Below are 26,608 nucleotides of genomic sequence, written 5' to 3' on the forward strand. Positions count from 1 at the left end.
TTAGGTTCACATCTTACTCAAGGCAAGAGAGTCTCACAGCTCTAGACACTCACAAAGTTATTAGAATCATTCAACCCTGAACTTGAGCTGTATTTAACCTTCAAAGTCTCTCCAGAAAGGCGTTAAGTCATGCCTGCCACATGATTCAGGTGATGTGGAGTGAGCTGGACCGTGGTGCTGTGTCTGAAATCTAATCGTTTTAGGATATCAATGTGATGCTTACCTGAGGCATTGACTATATTGATAAAATTAATGGTATATAAACTTCAATGAGATTTCAGCCTGCAAACTTTTTTTTTTTTTGGCTGAACTATTGCCTTTAAGAGGTGCATTAATGTGACTTATGAGATGGTACAATAACTGAATTTTGTCTAATTTGATGCACAAGTATGACCATTCTCCTATTGTGTGTAACTGTTTTCAACATTGTTAATATTAAGAAATATTACTTGACCAACAGATTATTTTAAATACCAAACAGTATTTAAAACTGAGGTTTTAAACAGTTATTTTAAATACTAAAATATTTCTCAGTACTACTGTATTTGCAGTATTTTTGATCAATTATATGTGCAGCCTTGGTGAGATTGAAAAACATACCAACCCCAAACTTTTGAAGGGTAGTGTGCATATAAGTTTTGAATGGCATTGCATTCATAGGAATTTTCTGGCAAGTTTATACAAGAGCGGTCATGGCAAAATCCTTGTTTTTTTAACCTAGTATCTCAGTTAGATGATTTTTTGCATAATTTTTTCTGAGCTATGGTATAATTAAAGATAAGTGTGGGGTGTGGTGAGTAATGATTAATGATTGTTTTTATTGTTTGTGTGATTTGTGTATGTCCTCCGTTTCACTTAGTGTTTGACCTTCGAGAAATTGGACAAGAATCCCGCAGCTCCCCTAAAGGTTTTTATCAGATCTGCCATATTTCACCTTCAGGGGGTCCTTAATCATTCAAGGTGATGTGTGTAATTTATAATATTTGACATTACAATACTTTCTCCTTACTCAACTTAATATGCAGAGATGACTATAAAAAAAAATCTTAAACTAACCTTAGCTTTTTTTTCCTCCATTTTTTTTTTTATTTATTTTTTTTTTTTTATAAACATTCTGACCAGTCTGACACAGCAATGCTTTGGTCTAGGGTGGAACTATCTTTTTGCCAGACCAATAGCAATTTTGAAATTTTCAGTTTAGTTTGATGACATTGGTGGCACAGAAATTATACACTTCACCTTTACATGAAACACACAGACATACAGAAAAAGAGAGGGTGTTCAGAAAGACCTACAAACACTTTTTTGTCTACTAGGATGTTCTATGCTCTAGTCCATCTGCAAAATAGAGTTAAACCACAAGAGACCTGTGCATTTGACACCTGCTATCCGACAGTAATCAGTCCTGTTACTGGGCAGTTTTCTCAAAGCCAGGGTGTTTAGTACAGCATGCCCTTTTACCACCATTTCCACAGCTAGTATTCTGTCAGAAAAGCAGATCACTTATGGCATTGCTGTGTCTTTATTGCAGAGTCAAGATAAAGAAACCCATCACCACCCACTGCTGCTTTATGCTTCTAGCCTTTCATCTCGTGTCTGGCCCCATGCTCCCTCTAGCTGGCCTGGCTTGCTCTTTCTTCTTTTGTTCTGTGAGCCAGGACATTTTGTTTTACCTTTGTTGCCCTTTGTGAAGACAGTTGGGCAGGGTGCACATACATAGCTGTGCATTTCGATTTACATTTCAGTAATTCGATTTGACACGTATATGCTGCATGTACTGTTGGATCATACATGTTTAATTTTATTACCACAGAAAGGGATTTTTTTTCTATTCCATTTGAGGATTGTGCTGAGGGAGCTTGGAAAATGGGCTTTATGGTTGAGATCTTTATTTTTTAATACCCTGTTTTTCTTTCTCATTCCAACATTCTCAATACAATATTATAACTGAGAAGCCTTTTGCCTTGGCAGTAGAATCGCCATTGGCTAGTAATTTTTTTTAGTTTACTCTTGTTTGTAAAATGGTACAGCTTTAAATATCTGAAAACACTCTTAACGTCAGTCAAGCATTATAATATGATATTATCATAAACAAGCATTAATTAATGATAGAACTTTAGTAATTAGAATTAAAAATTGGTAACTATGAATGCATATTTGTCATGCATTTTAACAAAACTTAAGATTATTGGTAGTGCTTAAGATATTGTTGGTCATTCAGGTTTTTAATGTTTTTTGTAGTGATTTAGGTTTTTTTGTTGTTTTTGGGTTTTTGTTGGTAATTGAGGGTTTCTGTAAAAAATGTTCACTAAGGATTAATGAGCTGGTGGGTTCATGAATATAAATCACGTTGTCTTCGTTCACTCGAACTGATTTGCTGAAATCTAAACAGGGATGGCAATAGATGAGCGCCAGCCACTGAGATTGCCGTTTACGCATTAGTTCTGCCCACTACTGGAGAAACCAGCAGTATCTTATGGTTGTTCTTAAAAAATGAAGAATTCCAAATGAACTTCGTTATTTTGACAGGAAAATAAAACAAAGAATATCGTTTCCATGTAGCATGTCAATTCTGCATGGTATGTAAGACTCTTTTGCTCTCTCTTTCTTTGCGTGTGTGTGAGAAACAGCACTCTCAGAAATGCAATGGAGAGTCCTGTGCCTTCACACTAGAGTTTACGTTACATCAAATACAGGTATGCTGCGCATCCATTGACATGAATTGAAAAATAGCACAGATCGCTTGACGGAGAGTGAAACTCTGAAGCGCTCAGTCAGAGTGTTCGGTGAGTTTAAAGGGGTCATATGACGTTGCTAAAAACAACATTATTTTGTGTATTTGGTTTAATGCAATGTGTTTATGCAGTTTAAGGTTAAAAAACACATTATTTTCCACATATTGTATGTTATTGTTGCTCCTCTATGCCCCGCCTTTCAGAAACGCATTGATCGTTCTGAAAAGCAAGGTGTGCTCTGATTGGCCAGCCATCCAGTGAATTGTGATTGGCCGAATACCTCAAGCTTGTGACAGAAATTTTTCGCCCCTTACCATACTGTGATGCTGTCTCCTGGCTCGATGAGACAAAACCAATAAAACCCATTATAAACAAGGCATTTGTTGCATCCATTAGGGACATAATTACTGATTACAATGACTAATACTGTTTTTTTTTTACGCGTTGCATTGCATATCGCGCCGCGTAAACATAACACCATTTCTGCATTTGTGATCGGAGAAACGTCAAACAACAAGCGCTACTCTACACTGCTCAAAACCTGCGCTTAGGTCTTTGGAACATCAGTGTTTAATTTTTAAATATTACTTACAAGCTGTGAGTCAGAAATGCCGGAATGTAGTTTGTAATTTGGAATTGCCCCACTTTATAGTTTATGGATTTGTGTTTTGTCAGCATTGTAGGCTACTTTCCCAGGTTCAGGAAACAGTCCACCGGAAAATGCGTTGCACACATCTGAATATTTGGTTTGAACTGTTCTGGAACAGTGTTGTAAATACAACCTAACCACTGATTTGTAGTTGTGTCCTCTTTTGGAAGGCCAAAAAAGGAGTTTCATTTTCACAACGAAACACAGCGACTCCACAACATGGGGACAGCGGCGTCAATACTTCAGGGAGAATCAAAGTTACGCCTTCTTTCCTTGCATAAACATTTGGGCGTTGTTATGCTAATCTTCCCACAAAGTGATGTAGACGTGGGGGAGTGTTAAAACGAGGCGTTTTAGGAGGGTGTGGACGAGTAAAATCTAAGAATTTAAGGTGCATTCACACCATATGTAGGCTAGTTCTGAGTCCAAGGGTGTGAACAGCTGCAAATAGGACGTCACGTGTCGTCATCTCAAAATAATAATAATTACGACATGGCTAATGTTAGACATCATTTTGTCGCTCAGAGTGAAGATTTATTTGCATATGCGAGTGATTTACTCACATTGTAGAGGGATGAATTCATTACAGGTAGTATCAACAATCAAAAAATTTATGTATATTTGGAGAGATGAATAGCAGTTTTTTTTTAAACGTATATTTTCCACCTTGTGTTTTTCTAGTTTTAAAGTCATATAAAGGTGTACTCTGAAAAGCTGTTTAAATTTATATGCATCATATATTTTGATTGGACTGTAAATGGATTAAAAAATTTAGCTATAGACACAAATAGCAGTTAACTGTACTGACCATGTGAACTTATGAACTTAGACCCTCATGATTTAAGTTTTGATACAAACATATGTTGCTGACAGGATCCAGCAGGTTGCCAGGAGGCAGTTGCATTTACAGACTGCTGTTTTTTTCGTGCTGGATAAAGAGTGTGCAATTAGTGTGAGCAAATGGCACTAGCCACAGGAAGTGGGGAAAAACGTTAGTATGGTCTCAGGAATTTTTTTTCTTTTCATGCAAAAGAAAAGTCTGAAAGTTTTCTCATGTTTAATTTTCATCATGTGATTCAGTGAAGGTTGAAAGAGATGGTTATGAAGTCATTTCAAGAATTATGTTTTAGTTTATTTTTTCTTTTTTTTTTTTTTTTTTTTACTATCATGTTCTGATAAAGTCAAAGCTTGAATCTTGAGAGATTCAGGTCAATAGATTTGAGTCAAGCTATGATACGAATATGTGATAAATGCCTCTGTATTCTCAGAGGTGCACAATAAACCCAAATATAGTTCAATCAATGCTGTTCTCAGATAAACCCTGTTATTCAGCCTAATGGTGTGATAGATTTTTTTTTTTTCCTGGATTTCATTCTTCCAAAATTTGTTTATCTAATCCACTTACATGTAAAATTAGTTTGTGTATCAACTTTCCAAATAGCCTGTTCTTGTTTACATTAGCATGAAAAATCTGTGTGCAAAGTAAGCATACAGTGGGTATAGAAAAGAATAACCCCCATTTAAAATAATCACATTTTGTTGCTTTGCAGCCTGAAATGAAGATGGACATAGCTTTTGTTTTATCTGTATTTACTGTATTTATGAAATCCAAGTGAAAGATATAACACCATCATGTCAGAAAAAAATAACATTATCAAGGTGTTGGAAAAAGTATCACCCTCCTGTATCCGTATTTTGTTAAACCACCTTTTGCTTTAATTACAGCCTTTAGTCTGTTGGGATATGTCTACTAACTTTGCACATCTAAACTTTGCAATATTCCCACTCTACTTTGCAGAACTGCTCAAGTTCAGTTCAATTTGATGGTGACCGTTTGTGGGTTCATTTCAGGCTGCAAAGCAACAAAATGTGATTATTTTAAATGGGGTGATTCTTTTCTATACCCACTGTACATATCAATGTGTGGATTTGTAGGTGCATATGTATTTTAAAAACTGTCATTAGATTTTACTTCTAAGGGAAAATCTGCTTCTTGTTTGCTGGCTAACGTTAATGAGTGTCTGAGTTGCTGAGAATGAATGGAAGTAAGATAGGGTGACCATACGTGCCATTTTTCCCGAACACGTCCTAGCCAGGATTTCTATATTGCCTAAAATATCCAGGTTTGGCTTTGTTTGCGCTGTGCAGACCAATCTGTATTATGACATCAAACTACCGTGAGAGCTATAGAGAGCAGACAGCTCCTTTCAAATCGCTTTCGTGGTACTTCGATCTCATACATTGATCGGTCTGCACAGCTCTGCTTCAAGTCAAACACACCTAATATGTACACGTATTTGCATCACTTTGACTGTTCTCTGTAGATCCCACCTTCTTATGCGCCACAATTGGTCGATTATGTGCAATGCCTGGATGTTATTGGTCAAACTACTTTTTGATCATTACCTTCAGGAAATATGAAAACAGGAAAACAAAGCCAAAACCTGGAGATTTTAGAATATAGAAATCCTGGCGTGGCCATAAAGGCCATTAGGGTGACCATAAAATGGCACGGATGGTCACCCTTAATAAAAGATATATAGTATGTTATTCACTCTCAAGCACATTGCAACTGCCCTCTTAAGACAGCATTCTAACTGAAATGGAACCTTATAAGCGATTCCTGCATCTAAACTTTAATTAGTTGGATAAAGAGTGTGCAATTAGTGTGAGCAAATGGCACTAGCCACAGGAAGTCGGGAAAAACATTAGTGTGGTCTCAGGAATTTTTTTTCTTTTCATGCAATAAAAAAGTCCACAATAATCACAGAAAATTGTGAGTTTTCTCTTTTCATCATGTGATTCTGTGAATGTTGAAAGAGATAGTTATGAAGTCTAAAGTCTAAGTCATCTAAACTTTAATTGGTTGGAGAATTTTTTTTGTTGTTGAGTGAATTATATTAACAACTGAATTATATTGACTGTCATCATAATTTACATAAAAAATTCACTTTTGATGCAGTGCATTATGAGATTGCCTTATCTGCCAAGGATATGAGCTACTGGCCTAAAGAAGAAACGTTAGTAGAATATGCTGCCTGCCTTTTTGAACAGCCTTCATTTGGGAAGTTGTTTTGCTCGTTACATACTTAACAAAGATTTGTGACAGCAAAACAACAAATCATTTGAAATCACAGGCAAACATTCTGTGTTTTTGCAAACATTGTGTGTGTTTTTGTTTAAATCATGTCTAATGTATCTCATGCATAAAATCTCTCATCAGTGTCTCATCAGTTGTAGTTTTTTTGCACTTTCATGTTTTGACCTTGTTTGTTTTCTGCAGCTCCCGTGGAGACTATGAGCTGGGAGCAGCTGTAAGACATCTTGGCAGCCTGGTTTTATCTTGTACTCCACAAGCTGTGGTCTTCTTTTCCCTTATTTCCAACCAGGGCTATGTGCCTCATTACTGTCCTCTTCATCTGTCAGAGCTCTACGGCTGTTTGGGATAAAAGGGTGTGATTTATGATAATTATTCTGTTCATATGACCTTGCTAGTCTAGCAACATGGAATGTGTTCTTTCCATGTTTTTTGTTTTGGTTTGGTTTGTTTTGGTATATTGCAATCTGGGCTCATTGTAAAAATGTGCCTCTGGTGACATTTCTACAAAATTATATTACATTGCTTCTACAGTTTTTCTGTTTTTATTCAAAACAGTTCTGGTAACAAATCTGGCAACGTTGGTTATTTTACGTATTGCAGCAGCTCAAAAATTATATGTCTGGTAAATGCTGCTAAAAGGTTAAAGCTCTATCATTTGAAAATAACTTAAAACCTACACTAAACCCTATACAATAATGTTAACAAAAGAAACTAGAGATAAAAATGCATTTGTTGATCCATGCCTTTTTAGCTTACTTCTACAAGCCTTTCAACTGTTTTATCATGGCTTGTGTATCACGGGACTCATAGCCAAGTGTTCCTTTCACAAATGCAGTGCTTTATCATGTCAGAAAAGCCAATTGGCCATGTGAAGCAAACGTCAAAATCTATATTTTATGTACATTTTATATGAAAATAAAGTGCAGTGTTCCACACCAGTCTTGGATCCTGATTCATCGATCCATTGTCATTGTAATCTAATAAATGTGCAAGAGCAGTGCTGTACCAGGTGAGCTGCAAGTTTTCTATATCAGAAAAGACTTTGATGCTTTTGCTGCTGACACACACACATAAAATATATATATATATATATATTTTTTTAGTTTGGGATACTCAAGTAATTATTGTGCCATCAAACTCTTTAGACGCTAACAGGATTTCCATTATTTCTGTCTGTCTCAGTCTCTTTGTCTTTCATTTCTCAGTCTCATTTTATGTATTGATTTCAGTTTCATGCAGTCTGTCCTCGCCTCTCTTTAAAGTTTATGCCTGAACATTTTGAAGAATGCATTATGATGAAAAGAGTGCTCACCTTCAGTGTTGTTTATGGGTGAGCCTTTATCCTGTATCTCAACCCAAATATAGACCCTTTAGATGAAATTATAGTAATGTCATATAACATCATTGGGTTATTATAAGTCATTTTCAGTAGAGGTCTGTGTGGTACCGTGAAAATGTTCCACACCAGTCTTGGATCATGATCCATCAATCGTGACCTTAATCTAAAGAAGCTAAAATCCAGAGTAATCTTTTGGAAATTGTGTTTCAGTCCCCTACACACACCACTTTTTGTCATTTTTCATCTCAATGTTAATTAAGCGCAGATCCAAAACAGCTTTTTTTTCTGGGGTGTTAAAGTGTCGTTCTCAAGAGTGTGTTTGTAAACAGTAATTTAATCTATACAAATCAAAGTTATATGGGATATGGTGTCAGTTCTGCTCTTTCTGACTGCTGTTAGTGCGGTTTACTACTTTGTCATTTAGGTGGCATTTTTATCCAAAGCATCTTGCAGTACATAGACGACAGCCTTGGGTTAAGTGTCTTTCTCAAGAGCACAATGGAGATAGTTGATTGATTGTCCCTTTTGGGGTTTGACTCTACAACCTTTTAGTTACCAGCTCAGCATTGACTTCCAGTATAAGTGCACAATGTAAACACACCTAAAGCCTCCAACAGAAGTTTATCAATTATGTAATTATTTTCCACTAAGCATAGTCTATAATTAATCTAATTACCACTCTTAATTAATCTAAATTTAATCAGACCTACTGTATTAATTTCCTCAAGGAAATTAAGCTTTTCTAACTAAATTGGTATTCAGTTTGTGAGATATTACATGCTATTTGAGCAATTCATCGCCTTAGAAAATCGTATTATAAAAGAGCCCCTAGCAGAAAGTACATCAAAGGGCTTTTATAATGCAATATATTCCAGGTTTTTCCTTTGACAATAGGATTACTTTCATCTATGGATATAGTTATGAGTTTGTGTCAAGACTGTTTTACGTAATATGGTCATTTTAATCTCCATCTTCTCTCTATATATGAGAGCTTTAATATCACTAGGCTGACATAAGGGCTGACGTTACTGCCATAGAAAATGGCAGTTATTGTTTTTCTCCATATATTCTGTGACACACTGTACACAAGATAAATGACCTATGGTTACAGTGAAGTGTAGGTTTTTTTTTTTTTTTGTTTTTTTTTTATTCTTATCGCCAGCTTCCTTTGAGAACACAATCATCTAAGCTAAGAAAATGTATACATGGCTGGTGAACATGTAAATCAGAAAATATTATAGCTGTACGAGTCTAAATGATCAGTTTACACAAATTAATATATTGGATCACCAGTCCACTAAATGTGAGAAATTGCTCTAATTTCAGCTTTATAAGCTTATGATCAACAATAGACCTATTTTCTAGTTGGATAATGTTCTGCTCACATCAAAAGGAATGGAGGGAGGATTGCAGACAGTGATTGATAGATGCATTTAAATTACTTTTTGGTTTGAATTGCTCAATCACCAATAGATTTTGAAAATATAGCCTGTTCTTGCATAGTATTTGTACTGTTAATTTAGCATACTTTCTATTTATGGAGGCTGTAATAGTTATGGAATTATTGCAAAATTAAGCTGAATGCTTCTTTCTTGTTTTTCACTGCAGGTGAACATATGTACTGAAGGGCTTTAACGGAGTACATTTAGGCTCATCGTCATAGACCTCATATTAAATATTTATTCAATATATTTGTTTCCTTTTTTGTGCTATTCAAATATATACTGTGAAATTTTCTTCTCCAGAAGCATTTTGCACATTTATCCAAGTGAATTAAATTGCCACTTGCAGCAAAGTGGGAACAAAAAAATAATTTGTATATTAATACATTAGGGCCATCAAATCGATTAAGCATATTCAAAATAAAAGTTTGTGTTTACATAATATATGTGTGAGTGTACAGTGTATATGTCTTTATAAATACACAGACGTACATGTATATATTTAAGAAATATATGTAATATATATTTATATTATATTTAATGCTGTCAAATCGATTATTCGTGATTAATCATATCCAAAATAAATTTTGTGTTGACATAATATATGTGCGTACTGTATATTTATATGTATAAACACACACACATACATGTATAAATGTAAGAAATATTTACATGCATATATATTCATAATTATATATGATTTATATTACATATAAATATATACATTATATTTATTTCTTAAAAATATACACGTGTGTGTGTTTATATATACATATTAATATACACAGTACACACACATATATTATGTAAACACAGTCTTTTATTTTGGATGCGATTAATCATGATTAATCGATTTGACTAATTATATATAAATATATATTACATATTTTTCTTAAATATATACATATGTGTGTATTTATATATACATATTTACACAGTAGAGACCTGCACTCCCACAAAACTGGATGCAACAGAGTGTGGCGCGGGACAAGACTTGAGGGGTGCGTGCAGGTGTGGGATGCGGTAGAATAAAAAGATTTGTGGGACTCCTGCAAAGGGGAATATCTAAACAAAATATTTTAAAACAAATAAATTGTTATTCATTTATTGCACAAAAGCAACAAGAATAACTAATATAAAATACAAATGATTAACAGGCGCAAGCATAGGCAGAGTTTCTATTTATAACACGTGTTTGCAGCCTTGAGCAGTGTAGCCAACGGCAGACATATCTGTTGATTTCTGGAACGCAGTGGCCAATCAGAGGTGTTTATGTTAGAATCTACTCACCACTCAAAACAAGTTCTTGTGCTAAAATTTATGCGCTCACGAATCCTCTCATTATAACACACAAAGTGTAGACATTGTGCATATATTCATTGTGTTATAACAGATCTTTGTGAGAGGTCAGCTTTTTAGCGATTATAAAGGAAGCGCTCTTTGTTCGCATTCTCGCATTCATGCCTGCTTTTCTGTTAAAAATAACAGTAGTCTGTGAATGTTGATGCTTTAACAAATATTTTATCGGGAGCATTTATGCTGTTGTGGCTAGGCAACATGAACCATTATTTCATGTAAAAATAAATGGATGTACTGAAAAAAATCTATAGGCTACTTTTATGTGGGCTTTTGCGGGCGGGAGTGGGACAAAACATGAATGTTGTGGGCGGGACAAGATAATATATTTTTATGGGAGCGGGACTGAAGAATCTGTAGGTATAATTATATATTACACACATATATTATGTAAACACAAACTTCATACATTTATGTGTGTGTATTTAAATATACATATAAATATACACAGTACACACAGATATGTGACCCTGGACCACAAAATCAGTCTTAAGTCACTGGGGTGTATTTGTAGCAATAGCCAAAAAAACATTGTTTGGGTCAAAATTATTGATTTTTCTTTTATACCAAAAACCATTAGGATATTAAGTAAAGATCATGTTCCATGAAGATATTCAGTAAATTTCATACTATAAATATATTAGAACTTAATTTTTGATTAGTAATATGCATTGCTAAGAACTTTATTTGGACGAGTTTAAAGGTGATTTTCTCAGTATTTAGATTTTTTTGCACCCTTAGATTCCAGATTTTCAAATAGTTGTATCTTGGCCAGATATTGTCCTATCCTAACAAACCATGCATCAATGGAATGCTTATTTATTCAGCTTTCATGTGATGTATAAATCTCAATTTAGAAAAAAAAGACCCTTTTATTTTGGATGCAATTAATCGATTTGAGAGCCCTAAAGTTTATTTTTTTTCTTTAAAGGTTTTTTAATATCCATTTGCATTAAAATGGATCATTCAGTCCAGTTCACCTGGAAAAGCAATTGTGTGAAACTACATTTTTATTTATTTATTTTTGCCGCGTCTTGTCTTACTTAGGGTACCACATAATTCAGGAATACCATTAGTGCCCCGTCAGATTTATTTATTATTATTAATGAAATAAATTTTAAATTCTAAGAAAGAATAATCAGCATTTACCAGACAATGGTGGTAGATAATTCTTTATGATTAAAAATACAGTCTGTTTTTGGTGTTCATTATGCTATACAATTTATTTATACTGAAAGAATTCTGTTTTTCATGCAGGTTTTAATAAACTCACCTAGTTGAAATACTGAAATTTAAGTAAAGTGGAATCGATAACATGAATGCCTCCTGTCTTTTGTGCATGTGGAATTTTCTTCCAGAGAACTCCTCTGTTTGCAGTTCAGGGTTGAAGCCTGATAAATTCCATTCTGCTTCCTTGGAATTACTGCTCAACTTAACTTGACTCAGTTGACACATGAAATCAATTATTCTAACTGGGTCAGTCAGTAATGTAGCCCCTACCTCTGTTTCTATCCTCCCTCTTTCTCAGCACTCTAGACTTATTAGCTTTTGCTAAAGAACAATAATGGAGTAGGGCCTCTTGGATTATTAAGGTTCAGGCTGATTTGTTTCCTTCTCGGGCTGAATCTTTGAAACTGTTTACAGTCAGAATCGTCTGTTTTGTGCTCCCTAAGGTTGCTCAGTGGGGGATGGTTGTTTGGCTCTGCTGACCTCAGTTTTTAAGAGCATTTGTAACTGGTTTAATAGATGGAAAGATTGTCTTTTTCTTGGAAGCTTGTATCCAGCAGCTCCCAAAATTCATCTCTGTGGCTAGTTTTAAGGCTCTTATCTGCCCATGGCAGAACATTGGCATTGAGACTGTAGTGGAAATGTGGCTTGGAGCACTTTTAGGGTTAAAGGTGTTGCAAGTTTGGCATGTCTTCAGATCACTGCTTTTAAAAGAAGCATGTGGCGAGTCCATCATTCACTGAATCCATTAGTTTCCTTTCAGTGTTTGCAGGAAGCCTTGTCCATTGAAAAGGGCTGAAGGACAATTTCCTACTGTCCTAAATGTCACTCACATTTCCCTCCCTTCGTAAGTATAGAAATTTTAATGTGCTGACATCTTCAAGTAGTATTAAAAAGGCTCTTGAACATTCTGTTTGCACAGCCCTCAAACTACTTCATGGGAAGCAAATGAAGACAAAATGCTTGTCATGTCTTGTGGGTCTTTTTTGCTGATGACTGCAGAAAGATCAATCTCCCTGGAACATTTCTCAGGACAGTACCTGTCTCATAGTGAGGGCCTGTGCCTGATTCATACTCTCAGCCTTCACTCCTTTCGGTTTTTGCACCTCCTTGACTTTCTTTTTCATACATGGCTTTAAAGGTGCGCTCAGCAGGCCTGAGCAAAATGAATTTCTGTGCAAATCATTTGCAAACCATTCTCCGTTCAAGAAGGGACTTGTGAATGATTTGCACAGAAACTCCTTTTTGTGTTGCTGACAATTTCACTTGCTTATCTTCATCCCAGTGGTCTTGCATGTATACTGACCTGACCTAATGATCTTTAAGATGGATATATTTTATATTTCGGACTGTGGTTGACCTTAACACTAATCTTCACTAATAACAATGCTGATTCTCTACTGGTGTCTTTGAAGTAGAGTAACTTAAGGTCAAGTCTCAGCTAACTTCTGTATTTGATGTTGATAATGCTGAAGGCCATCCAGTTTCCGGTCTCCAAATTGTTCTGCCCCCTGCCTGGAAGTTGTTCTACATTTGAGGTGAATGTGAATGGTTTCACCAGATGTGGGGGGAACATTGGGTTTCTGTGGACAGGAAGTCAAAATGGCTTTTTCACATTCCTCTGGGTTCTCAGCGTGTACACAGTGTTTTTTAACTTAATATTTGAGGTGAATGCTAAATTTAAGACTAGGTTTGCTGTAATTGGCATTAAATCTAGGGAGAATTTTTATACCTAAATGTACAAAGAAATTGAATTGGTGCTACTCTTGGAAAATGTTCTAAGGATTTAAGTGTGTGGAAACAAAAAAGGGTTCCAGCTTCTTTCATTCAAATGCAGTCTAAATATGAATGTTGACTAACTTCAAATGTTTTAACAGAATCATCATCAGCAAATCCCATTTCCTGTTTGCATACAGTGCTTGGTCTTGAGGAGTAGCCTACTGTGGGATTTGTTGCTGACTAAGGCTACAAAGGGTTGTGAATCACTTACGGGAAAAAAGAAATATATGGAATTTTTTCTCAGAAGAGGTGCCTGCCTTGCTCTCAAGACCATGAAATCCTATCTCACGCTTAATTAGCTGATGAAATCTTTTGTGTTCTTTTTGGTAATGCACTTTTTGACTGTAGCTTGTGGTAGTCCCACAGCATCTTTACCTCCCATGGTTTCTAATCATGCTGTTTTCTATCAAATAAATTATTTGTTGACTTACAGATGATTATGATCTTGCTTAGATGAGACCCGATTTCTCTGCTTTGTGTTATAAGGTTTAATGCATATAGGGACAAAGCTATTTAGCTTCTCATTGCTTCTAAATATTTAAGTGAAGGATTGATAATTTTTTTGTGAGTTTCATTAGAACATTGTTTTGTCTTCATTCAGCACTACATTTAGAATTTCTCTTCTCAGAATGGAGAAAGTGTGGAGTTACTTATGACCACATGGAACCAGATTCTTCTGATCCTCTTTGGCCTTTGGGATGAACACTGAGCAAGTTTGTTGTTGGCTATGTTTGTCTGCACAATGGCTGCAATATTTGATGTTTCTTTTACATGTGTCACAAGTGCCATTGTTTTAGAGCTGCTACTTTGCATTAAAAACAGCATTAGAATTTTTTTTCTTTTTTTACTAATTAGTTGAAGTCATGCAAAGTTCACAATATTACGTGGTCTTGTCCACGTAGGACAATGCAGTGGTGCCGTTTACAACTTTGGTTGTAGAATTGTTTGATTTGATGTGTTTTGGTTTGTTCCAGTGACATCTAAAGTCGAATCATATTATGCATATTTGTCCCATAGGAAATATGAGTCATTCTTCTCTTCTTCAACATGACACAAGTTTTGACCTATATCTGCCAATATCTTCCAATTTTGATATATTTGATATTGCATTCACTAGTGTCAGTTTCACCCGTAAATATGTATAAAAGTAACACAAATTTCTGTAATGGTTTATGATAAATCAGTGATGTATAAATCAGATCAGAGATGATCAAAAATGACATTTCATATGTTGAAAGGTCCTTCTCATGTTTGCAGAGTAACTTCAGATGGTTCCACTGCAAACTAACTCTAATTGGCAATTAGTGCAGTGTTTACAGATCCTATATTCCTCTTTCATTATCGTTAACTGTTTGAAACGGAAATGCAGCATATTCCCATCTGTGGTCTAGACAGAGGTGTGTGTAAGAGAGAGAGAGGATTACACATTGGTGGGTTTTTCGATGCTCTAGGTTCACTTGATCATGATCCATTGGCTCTGTAGCCGAGGGTACATTGCCTTTGACAGCGTGATCTGGCTGTAATTCAGTTTTTACAGATATAGAGCAGGAGCCTCTGATTCTCTTGCTGATGGACCACAATATGTGACCTTGCAGGACAGAGTGAAGTAATCATGGGATATGAGAGGCTACATTTTGTGGGCTGTCAGACTGTATGTTAGATAGAGGAAACATTCTCTAATCGTCAGTTTCCTTTTTTTCTGACATTTAAAAAAATACTTTTATGAAATTTAAAGTATATAATAGTATTTTTTTATAGTAGTTTTTATTTTATTTTTAAATCACATTTATGTGATTAAAAATACAGTAAAAAAGTATTTTGTGAAATATATATTATAAATATAATTCCCATGGTTGCCAAGCTGAATTTTCAGCAACCATTACACCAGCCTTCAGTGTCACATGATTCTTCAGAAATCATTGATTTGGTGCTCAAGAAATAGTTTGTCCTATTGCCAATGTTGAAAACAGTTATGCTGCTTATTATTTATTTATGTGTTTATTTATTTATTTTTGTGGAATCCATGAGTTTTCAATATTATTTGATGAATAAAAAGTTCAAATTAACAGCATTTATTTCAAATAGATTTTTTTGTAACATTCTTAATGTCTTTACTGTCACTTCAGGCAATTTGCTGTATCATTGCTTCTATTCAAAACTTTTGATACACTTACAAATTGTTGTAACTGAGAGCTGAGAAAATGTGTGTATGTGTGTGTGTACAGTATACACACACACACACACACACACACACATATTTTCTCAGCTGCAACAATTTGTAAGTGTATCACTGAGACCGAATCACACATTTCTTGCTCAAGATCCACTGGTGGTTGTAAACACATGTTCTGTCTTGAATTGCAGCTGAGGCTTTTGGTTAAAAGATCATCATGTGGTTACTCCAGAAAGCCATGCTTTGTTGGTTTAGGTGAATGACCCCATGGGATGTGGGAAAAAATTGTCCAAATGACCCTTACAGTAATACTTCTGTGTAAATATATGTACTCTAGCTCAACTAGCACTGAGCATATATCTGAAGCATTGTGTTTGTGTATTTCTGAAGCAGGATACAAAATGAACACTTTTCAAGTTCCAAATACAAGTAAAAATTGGGACTGCAATTTAATAAATGGTTTAAATTGAATTGTAAGTACTGTAGTCTGAACTCCATGGATGTACTTTTTTTGAGTGATGCAATTTCACAGAGAGAAAGAGAATCTAGGGGTTGCAAGAGAAAGCAAATCACCGTCACTGTTTTTTAACATGTGCAAGGACAAAACACCCCTAAAATAAGGTAAGAGGTAAGAAATATTTATAACTGGTCATTTATATATCGCTGTTGTTAGTTGTGGCAAAATGCAAACTTTGAACCTTGTGAAAGTGGGACTACTCACCTATAGTTTGATATATAAATACTTTCCAATTATGAAGCACTCAAACGTTATTGCAGCAAAATGGCTCTGAATTTCCTAAATTATGTATTCCTAGTTCCTTTGCCATTTTTAGTGTTCTTTTAAGCAGCATGAGTCATTATAGAAACATATCAAGAGACATCAGTAGACCCTGGCCTTTCAAGCTTTCCTGAATAAATTCTGGTGAACTAACTTAAACCCTAAATTATTGAAGAGTGTAGACCATCTTTTCTTTGCTCAATTCACCTATTGTATGAAAACAGTCTCTGGCCTATCTCCTAAAGTCCACAATCATCTCCACAGTTTTGAACGTGTTCAGCTCCAGGTTGTTGTGACTGCACTAGACAGCCAGCTGCTCAACCTCTTGTCTGTGAGCAGACTCGTCGCCTAGGGCTGCACGATTAATTGAATGCGATTGTCATTGCGCATTTTGTTAGTAAAGCCAGTTCTGTAATCAACAGTAAATCATCATCACATGCTTTCAGATGGAGCAACATTTACTACACAGAGCCGTAGTTCACTGACAAGTTACGCAAAAAAACGATGATGAAATCAAAGAAATCGTTCGCGATAATGACAGCTGTTTACATAGCTTATAAGTGAACTACAGCTCTGTGTAGTAAATGCTGCTCCATCTGAAAGCATGTGAAAATACCACATTTAATAACATATTTTTACTCCACACTCACTTCATAATGTCAGTCGAGTGTTTGAAATAAATCCTTTTGTGAGATGATGTGGCCTCTTACACAGAATAAAGGCACCCAACATATTTCATAATATTCTTAGCAGTGATAAAGGCATTGCATTATAAATATACTTTATTTAAACGAAAATTATAATAATAAGAAATCAGATAAACCATATATTGTCGTAGTCCTTTGTTTATTAGTCACGTTGAATCAATAAAAGCAGTTAAATCTTCTGTTTATCCAGCTACCGCTATATGCATTTCCTGGGTTTCTTCTGCAATGCATATTTGGAGTTTCAGCGTGAGAGCACCCTCTGGCCTTCGGGTGGAGATTTACTGCTTATCACAGAACCATGCTTCACTGAAAGATACGCATGACAATCCCAGCTTCTGTTGAATTGTGATTTCGATTCCACTTTGATTAATCGTGCAGCCCTGTCATCGCCATCCTGGATGAGACTGATGACTGTGGTGTCATCTGCAGACTTCAGGAGTTTGACAGAGGGGTCTTTAGAGGTGCAGTCGTTTGTGTAGAGGGAGAAAAGCAGTGGGGAGAGCACAAATCCCTGAGGAACTCAAGTACTGATGGTGTGGGTGTTGGATGTGGATTTTCCCAGCCTCACTAGTTGCTGCCTGTTTGTCAGGAAGCTAGTGATTCACTGGCAGATGGAGGTGGGTACAGAGAGCTGGTTCAGTTTATACAGGAGGGTATCCAAGATGATGGTGCTGAAAGAAGAGCTGAAGTCCACAAACAGGATCCTTGCATAGGTCCCTGGTTTGTCCAGATGTTGGAGGATGTAGTGCAGTCCCATATTGACTGCATCATCCACAGACCTGTTTGCTCGGTAAGCAAACTGCAGGGGGTCCAGTAATATCCTACAAGTAGGCCAACACCAGTCTCTCAAATGACTTCATGACCATAGACATTAAAGCAACAGAGCTGTAGTCATTTAGTCCGGTGATTTTTGGTTTCTTGGGTACAGGGATGATGGTGGAGTGTTTGAAGCAGGAGGGGGCTTCACACAGCTCCAGTGGTCCATTGAAGATCAGTGTGAAGAAGGATGACAGCAGAACAGCACAGGCTTTGAGGCAGGCTGGAGAGACACCGTATGGGCCTTTGGCTTTCCTTATCTTCTGTTTCCTGAAGACTTTGCATACATCATCTTCACAGATCTTAAGTGCAGGCTGAGAAGTAGTTGGGGAAAGTGAGGGGGAGGGTGTTGATGGCTGTGTTGTGAGATGGTCAGAGTGGGTGTGGGGTGTGAGACCAGGCTTTTCAAACCTGCAGTAAAACTCATTCAAAACGTTGGCTAAATGTTGACAGCTGATCTATTGAAAAATGCCCTGTTGCTCAACCTTGGTGTTGTTCTATTAGCTAATGGTATGGAATGTCTTGAAGAGTTCTTCTGTAATTATAGCTCATCAAGGCCAGTTTATCACAATTTATGAAGAAAACCACTTTAACCTCACAAGTGGCTGATTTGAAATGCTTTAGGCACGCAATAGTGCTCAGATTATTTGGCTGTTAAAAATAATCAGGCAAGTGGGGACCTAGTGAGCCACTACTACCAAAAACAAGTTGAGAGCTTGTCAGTAATGCTCCCTACGTAGGCAGTTCACTAGGAATGTGATGCATGTGATGTATCCTCCGTGCCCTTCAATCACCCACAATCCTTTGTACCCATTCCATTTCATGAAAATAAACTAACAAAAAACTAGCCAGTACTGAGCTTGTCTGAATTTATTATGCAATTTAAGACAAAAATAATGTTTTCGGACATGAAAGGGTAGATGTTATCTTTTGTTTTGGTGTAAATTACTTACTAAACACTAAACTGCCAATAATTTAAACCTCTGGGAGACTAAGACTACTGTGATTCATTGTATTGCATTAATAGAAAGCAAAATAACATAAAGACTTGTAATACAAAGTATTTTTCCAAAACGTAAGTTTATTAGTATTTTTGTGCCATGGCGGTGAGGGTGGGAACATATGTGACATAGCCACACACACTTACTAGACTGTCTCATTCTTGCATTTAATGCTGAGGAGGAACTGAGTTAGGAAGGACACAGCCTCTGTAGGATGCAGCCTTCTGTTTGAGAAGCACCCTCAGTGATTGTGTTTTTGAAAGAATCGGTTGAGTGAATGATTCAATGACTCCCTCATAAAGCTAGTCACTTGTTATGTCCCTTAATAAATCAGTGTTTTTGTATGAATCAGTCAACAATTAATTGACTCATCATAAAGACAGTCACTTGTCACCACCTACTGGTGAAACGATGCAGAAAGATTCACTAAAAAAAACTCACAACTATTGCACTAACAGACAGTTTTTCTAGACTGTGCAAACCCACACTTCTGGAAATGTTTTTTAATGGCAGCACATATTAATGGTTGAGTAAGAGTTTGGAATTGATTCGCCGAAATGAACAGTTGACCATTTTGTATCACATTTGTGTGTTTCTGCATTCATTATTTGTAGTTTAAGGTAATATTGTTGATGTTGCTTATGTTTGTTGTTTTTCATTTGCCAATCTGAAAGTGTTATCAGATTTCTTAGAGAAACATTTAATTGTCAACATTTTGTAATAATGTCAACCAGGTGCTTATTAGATTATGACTACTTCTGCATTTCTTAAAACATATGGTCCAAACCACAGAATAAGTATTTTTACCTCACAAAATGGAAAATGCCAAAGTCTTAAATGCATTACTTTCCCCTCCCCACATCTGTCCACTCAAGGAGGAGGGGCGAGAGGGTGGAAAGGAAAACAAATTTTAGCATAATAAAGGAAAAGAATCCTTAAAAATATTCTCAGACCTGCTGATGCCAAGACTAACACCACCCCGCCCCTCTCTGTTTCTTCTTGGAGATGTGAAGAGAGAATGGCTGTACTTTTCACCATCTATATGAGCTGTTCATTTCCATGTCTGCTGTCTGTCTAGTGTCTTGGTCATCTGTAACAGTTGTAACATGTTGAATAAGGCATAGGTCAGATTTCAGTGAGTGTTAGCCACCAAAGTCTACTCTCTTGCACTCAAGTTGCTCTGTGGCTGAAGTATGAACCATAATTTTTGTGGTTAAAGTGTTTTTATTATTATTATTATTTATTTTTATTTTTTTGTGGTGGAAACTTTTGTTTTCATGTGTTCAGCAAGTTTTCAGTGAGTAAATGTCCTTGTGTGAATTACACAATTGATACGTCTTTGTGGAAAAAATATTATTATTATTACTATTATTTAAAACATGCCTCTTGCAGCCTTGGTCAGTGTTAGCAAGGAAAAATAGCCTAAACCCTCTTTTATTACTGTTATTACGTTTTGAGTTGCAAAATAGTGCCAATTGTGTATTCTAATGTTGAAAAGTATTGCTATGAAAATTTTGCTATAGGAACAGTGGACAAATTTACAGTTTAAGCGATCATTATACAGAGATATTTGACTGTTAAAACTGTGATTGGGCAATCGGAACCATGTTTTCCAGAGATATAAATCTAAAATATTTTCCCCTGCACAGCACTACTTATTTCTGTCATTCTCTCTTCCTGTCTCCTTTCTCTTGTTCTTTCTTTCAAGAAGTTCTTTCACACTCATGAGACACCTAGTTTTGCTTGCAAACCTCCGCCCCTCTTACTTCACATAACCCCATCTGGCCCACAGCTGAAAACTATTAAGCACTGCTGGAACTTCCTCCTTAGTATCCCAGCTTGTGTGAAAGCGAATAAGTCGCCCGGCTCTACATTTCACCCATCTTTTCGCTTTCGTCTAAAGGTGCTCTCCACTGGTTTTCTCATTCGGTTCATCTTTGGCAGAAGACACTGGCTGGTGCTTTGGAAATCTCCTCTTATTATTGGTAAGAATGTTGGCCTTTTTATGTGGAGAGGTCTGACAGAAAGGAGAGGAGTGTTTGGAGTATGGCTCTGAGCTCAGGGGAGAATAACAACTGATCCATGTAAGGAATCCAGAGGGTTGAATTAACAAACATTCTTTTAGAACGGTTGCTATTTGAGCTCAGTGAATAGGGTTCTGTTGGAAACAAATGCTAGTTTTATTTCATTCTGTGTTTCTCAGTGCAGTTGTTGTGGTTAAGCATAGTTTTATTGTAAATGCTGGCAGTGTCGACTCAGATATGGGTCATAACAGTGGAATGTTCCTCAGCTTTGAACGGCCTTAACCTTTTTTTTTTTGGGTTGGACTGTTGATTTTTATTTTTTTTTTGTTGATGAGATGCTGCTTGATTTTTTTTGAGTGTTTGGAAATTTTGGGATTTTAAAACGTCATCATCAAAATGATTTAATAAAGTTTTTTGATAGTTGACTACAATATTCAAAAAATGACCATTTCCCAAGTCATAACAGTATTTGTCTTTTTTAAACTTTTTTTTTCTTCAAGAACTGATACTGTTGTGGCTTCTGTTTTCAATGAATGTGAGAGATATTTTGTTTGCATTCTTAAGAATACCTTTAAGAATTGCATATGTTAAGTGCATGTTAAAGCGTGCATAAAGTATATGAGAACATGTTTTTTGGTCTTCTCTGGTGTCATTTTTAGGATTCAAAGCATGAAGTGCAGAAATAATTATTGTCATAATTATCATTGTTTTTTCTCCCCTAAAATGGAATGTGCAGAACAAACTGTAAATGGTAGAAAGGCCCAAATGTCAGCCTGAACTCAGAAGTTGTGAGATGGGATATTGGTGCTATTACAAAGCAAAAAAAAAAAAAAGATGAAGATGAAATTTTGAAGATGTCATGGAAAGAGGTGTTTTATATTTAGGGATTTGTCTCATGTTTAAGATATCTCTTATACCCACATCCGTTCCTGCATATAACATTTTCCCAACATATTAGATTTAAAAAAAAAAAAAAAATGATTTGCAAATTAAGTTGTTCGCCTGGTCTATATTTGATAGACTTCAGAACATTGTAGTCCAGAAGGGCTTAGACAGCAGTTATTGTTTTAGAATATGAATAGTTTTGTGAGATTTTTAGCTGAAAGACTAATTGCACTTGGATCCCAATAACTACTATTTGTACTTTAAATCCAGCAAAAAGGACCCAGGCAATCTCAGTTCTCAAATCTGGAGGACTGTAGCTTCTCCACCCAAAAGTTATAAATTGCTTTGGGTTCTCTCAGACATCCCTAAGCTGGAGTTCTCTTTGAAGATGCTAAATATTATCAGCAGAACTTTGCAGCTCAGCATAAAGGAAGGTCTCAGGGTCTCCTCTGTGGGACAGCGTGACCAGCCAGGAAGTGATAAATGGAGAACAAACACAGCTGCTGTCAGTCATTCAGGCGGACAGCACAGCCAGGTGTTTGCCCAGGTGTGACCGGGCAAATGATAATATTGCTAAGCAGAATAACTGGGAAATAAATTTTTACACACAGATTTTTTTACACTCTCTGTGGAATATTGCAATGAAACGGCTTGGGCGGTTTTCTGTGGAGCAAATGTGTTAATAGGTAAGGAAACCTGTGCAATGCTGACTGTAAATATGACTCAGTTTATATATGTCAGCCCTTTTTCACAAGCTTTCTGAACTGTGACAGAACTCCGAATGATTTATGAATTCTTTCAAAGTTGTTCCAGTTCTTTGTCTCTTCAGGCTGCTGGCAGGGGTGATGTGATAAACTCGTGTCTCCACCTGCTCAGTCAGTGATGTCTGCTGTCCTTGTACATTTGACTCTCCATGGCTCTTTATGACAGCTCAATTGCCTGTGAATAAAAAAATACAAGTGCCTGCCTTCCTGTTCAGCCTCTTTGCTTTTAAAGTTGGCAGCCTGTCATGTTGAAGCCTGTTTGCATTGCTCTCTAAGGAGCCATCAAAACCTAAATGTGCTTGTGTGCATTTTTCTAAATAAAATTATTTATACATCTAAAGAACTTTTAAAAATATATATTTGTCTGATGTATTTCATATGATCAATTATAAAAGCATTTATGCGTATAAATATTGATGTGTATATTCATATTTTCTGACTAAAACTTTGAGGGATTGTCACAGGCCTCTTGCAATAATTCAGATGTGTTATGGCCCATCTGTCATAGATAAACCCATTCTCTTAAGACAAAAATCCAATATTGCGGATTTTGCCTCATTGGCTCAACCCAGTAAGCGGCTTGCATATTGTCATCATCATGTAAATGGTACAAAGTGGAATGAATGATATGTTTAAGGTTTAAAGAAAACATTAAATGCATTGTTTTGTCATGAAACCTTAAATGACATTCTTCTGTGCCAAGATGTCTGCCCAAAATACTATAATTTACTGCTTCACTCCAGTGAAGCACCACACCCTTCACATGAAAACACACTGTAAAAATCATAGGCATCTGTCCTTACATTGCATATTTTGCAAGACGTTGTGTGAAAGGACTTGTTTAAAACATTAGTGGTTATATCATAATAGCATTTCATACTATATGGTCTAAATGGAACTTAGCATTTCCTCTCAAGACAGCACATAATCAGTTTTTTAAATTCTATCATGACCATAATGTTTTAGAAGAGAAAAAAAGTGCACATCATACAGTATTCACCTCGAACATTTAACAATAATCGAGCTAGCATGAAAGCTGCTCAGTTATTTATAACAAGAAAATAAAATGCTTTAAGTTATGTACAGCATTAAAACTGCAATGTTCTCATTGTCTCATTGCATTTTACCATGAACATGATTAGCTCTACATAACAAATTCAGGAAGTCAATGATAAACATACCCAGGAAAGTTGTCCTGTATCATGTTCAAATGAACAAGATAGGTAGTAATGAGTAATGAGTCTGAAGTTGTCTGAAGAGTCTCTATGAAAAGCTTTTGTCTCTCTCCATCAGGGAAATCAGTAATGCGCACATGGACCCCTTGAGGAGGTCTTGCAATCTCTTCTTTCAGCATCCATTCATCCAACAATACCATTGTAATTTGCCTGCCCATTGGGCTTAACATTAGATTAGTTTGTTTCATAGCCTGTATAAGTCATTGGCTAAGCTTATCTCCTGATGTTTGACAGTACCTGAGAGGGAGATGCTTAGGTACTAGCATGCAGTGAAAAGAAATTCTACCTGTAGCGCCAATGAAATGAGCATAATTTTCTGGATGTTTCAACAGGATCTTTTTTTAATCGCCAAGCCAGTAGGCTTCAGTTTCATATGTGGCACTGGGGAAAGAGAGATTTTCATTTAAAAAAATATTTCACTAAAAAAAAAAATCATATACATGTTAAAAGTTTATTTTGTTGATGTTCAGGAGTACATGGTATAGATGGTCTCAAAGACATGGGCTAAAAACCACACAAGTCCAATTTTATTTTCATTCAATCGTAAACAATTTCAGTCATTTTAAGCTTATTATTAAAACTAGATAGATAGATAGATAGATAGATAGATAGATAGATAGACAGATAGACAGACAGACAGACAGACAGATATTTTTTTCTCTCCAAGATGCTTGAAGAAACCTACCTGCAAAGCTACAGACAGTGCTATGAATAGTTTTAGGCACTTATGTAAAAATGCTGTAAAGTAAGGATGCTTTCAAAAATAATGTTATAAATAGATTTTCCACAGTTTTTCTGGATTTAGTCTGTCTAAGTTTTTTGTGATTCTTCATGCCATTCCAATTGCACTGGTTTATGGTGAGATCAGATCTCTGTGTGGAGCACTGGCTGCTGTCAGATTCCTTGTGCATACAAAAATCTCTCTGGATTATTTCAATCAATGGCAAAAGGAATGTTTGAAAATGAAACTAATATTTCCTACTGACACACTACAGCAAAAGATAGAATTAACTGACTTAAAACCTTTCATTTGACTGTCGCAGTCTAACTTTTTGAAATATTTGAACCATGAAGGGCATATTTATTTACCCATAATATTTATAGTTTTGACTAATAACCATCCTACCTGCTGTAATGCTTTTGGTTTATCACCCTATTTTTTTTTCTTTTGTGTCCAGAGATATTTGCTTTTTATTTCTTGTGAACCCAATAACTTTTAACCCAGTAACATTTTTGTGCAATACCACACCATAGGAGACTTAACCTTAGAGGCAGAGTCACAGGAGTTTGTTTTTGAAACATGTAGTCCTATTTCTCAGACTCCGTGGATTAAATTTCGATTTGCGTTCTCATCCCACCAGGTAGAGGTGGCACATTCCAGGAAATTGCAGCTGAGACAGAGCGTTTTCAAGCATGAACCGGGCATTTAACAGAAAAAAAGGTATGTGGGTTGTACCAGTTTTTGTCTTGCTTTCCTCTCTCTCCTCTGTTTGTCCATCCAGCTCAGAACCTATAGGGCCATCAAAAGATTTTTCAAATGTAATCATTTTAATGGTATTGTTTAATTAATAGCAACTATATATATATTAAAATTGACAGTCCTAACAGAAACCCTTATAAAACTCTATTGTTCAGACTCTCCCTTTTCGTACTCCTATCTGTCTGCGTATCTCTGTCTATCTCTACCTCTCTTTGTTTCTCACCTAGTCTCTCCTCCCTTTCTGTCATTTCTCAGTGGCTTGCAGCAGACAACCTGTCTGCCTCCAGAGGTCTGTTTTTTTCCTCTATGTATTTACAACCACCTGTCCCACCCTTCTTTCCAAAATGAATTAATGGATCTTTGATGTGATAACCCTACCGGCCAGTCTTAGATCCCAGATGGCAGGGAATGCACTAGTAATATTTCTGTGTTAGGAGCTCCTGTTGGCCTGTCTGGCTTGCTTTGAAGATATAGATTATAATCGCAAGTCGTATCCAGTGCTGAATCCCTCAGGATGGAAAATGATGTAATGATACTGACAGATATATTCTTAGGTGAATGCAATACATCTGGGTTTTTTATATGAATGAGACATTATATTGTAAGTATGCAGAATACCATTTTTGAAGTACATTAATATTTGTGGGTAGCTTGTCTAATGTTTTCATGAACTGTTATCTCCAGTATTTAAAACATGAAATACCAGGACATTGTCGCTTAAAACCAAGGTCGTTGGTGGCTCAACGTGGTCTTTGTATAATGCATCTCTAGTGTACTACATTGCAAATTCATTTAGAATTTGCTAATTTACCCAGAAAAAGTTGTAATCTGATTTCATAAAGAGGTTAGGCATAACAAAGTAATTATTTTGGCACTGAAAAGAGCAAAGCTCTTGCGGCCATGAAACATTTCCTTCCACTGCCTTGCACGGATGTTCCTGCTGTCACAGTTGCCTTCTTTCTGGCACACAGGACAGTGCTGTTGGACCGTGGAAAACACCAATAGCCCATCTGTCTGAAGGACAGCATTAAATACAACAACTAACACAAAAAGGTGTATCCAAGCCATTTACGAAGAATAGCGACCAGAGAGATATTTACCAGAGAGAGACAGTAATC

At 36.1% G+C, this 26,608-nt stretch overlaps 1 protein-coding gene across 8 annotated transcripts in view; it reads left to right on the forward strand.

Annotated features, from left to right (window-relative positions):
* Positions 1-26,608, forward strand: part of gulp1a (GULP PTB domain containing engulfment adaptor 1a) — a 174,040-nt gene that overhangs the window by 136,662 nt on the left and 10,770 nt on the right. For 6 of the 8 annotated variants that reach the window (XM_042764497.1, XM_042764499.1, XM_042764494.1 and 3 more), the window contains one exon: positions 25,372-25,451. In XM_042764497.1, coding sequence (XP_042620431.1) covers positions 25,424-25,451 — 28 coding nt within the window. In that variant the 5' untranslated portion in view covers positions 25,372-25,423. Of the gene's footprint in view, positions 1-20,569; positions 21,088-25,371; positions 25,452-26,608 lie in introns of those variants that run through there. The other 2 variants (XM_042764495.1, XM_042764501.1) reach the window with 2 other exon arrangements.

Source organism: Cyprinus carpio, chromosome A9 (genome assembly GCF_018340385.1).
Source record: "Cyprinus carpio isolate SPL01 chromosome A9, ASM1834038v1, whole genome shotgun sequence".
NCBI classification, from domain to species: Eukaryota; Metazoa; Chordata; class Actinopteri; order Cypriniformes; family Cyprinidae; genus Cyprinus; species Cyprinus carpio.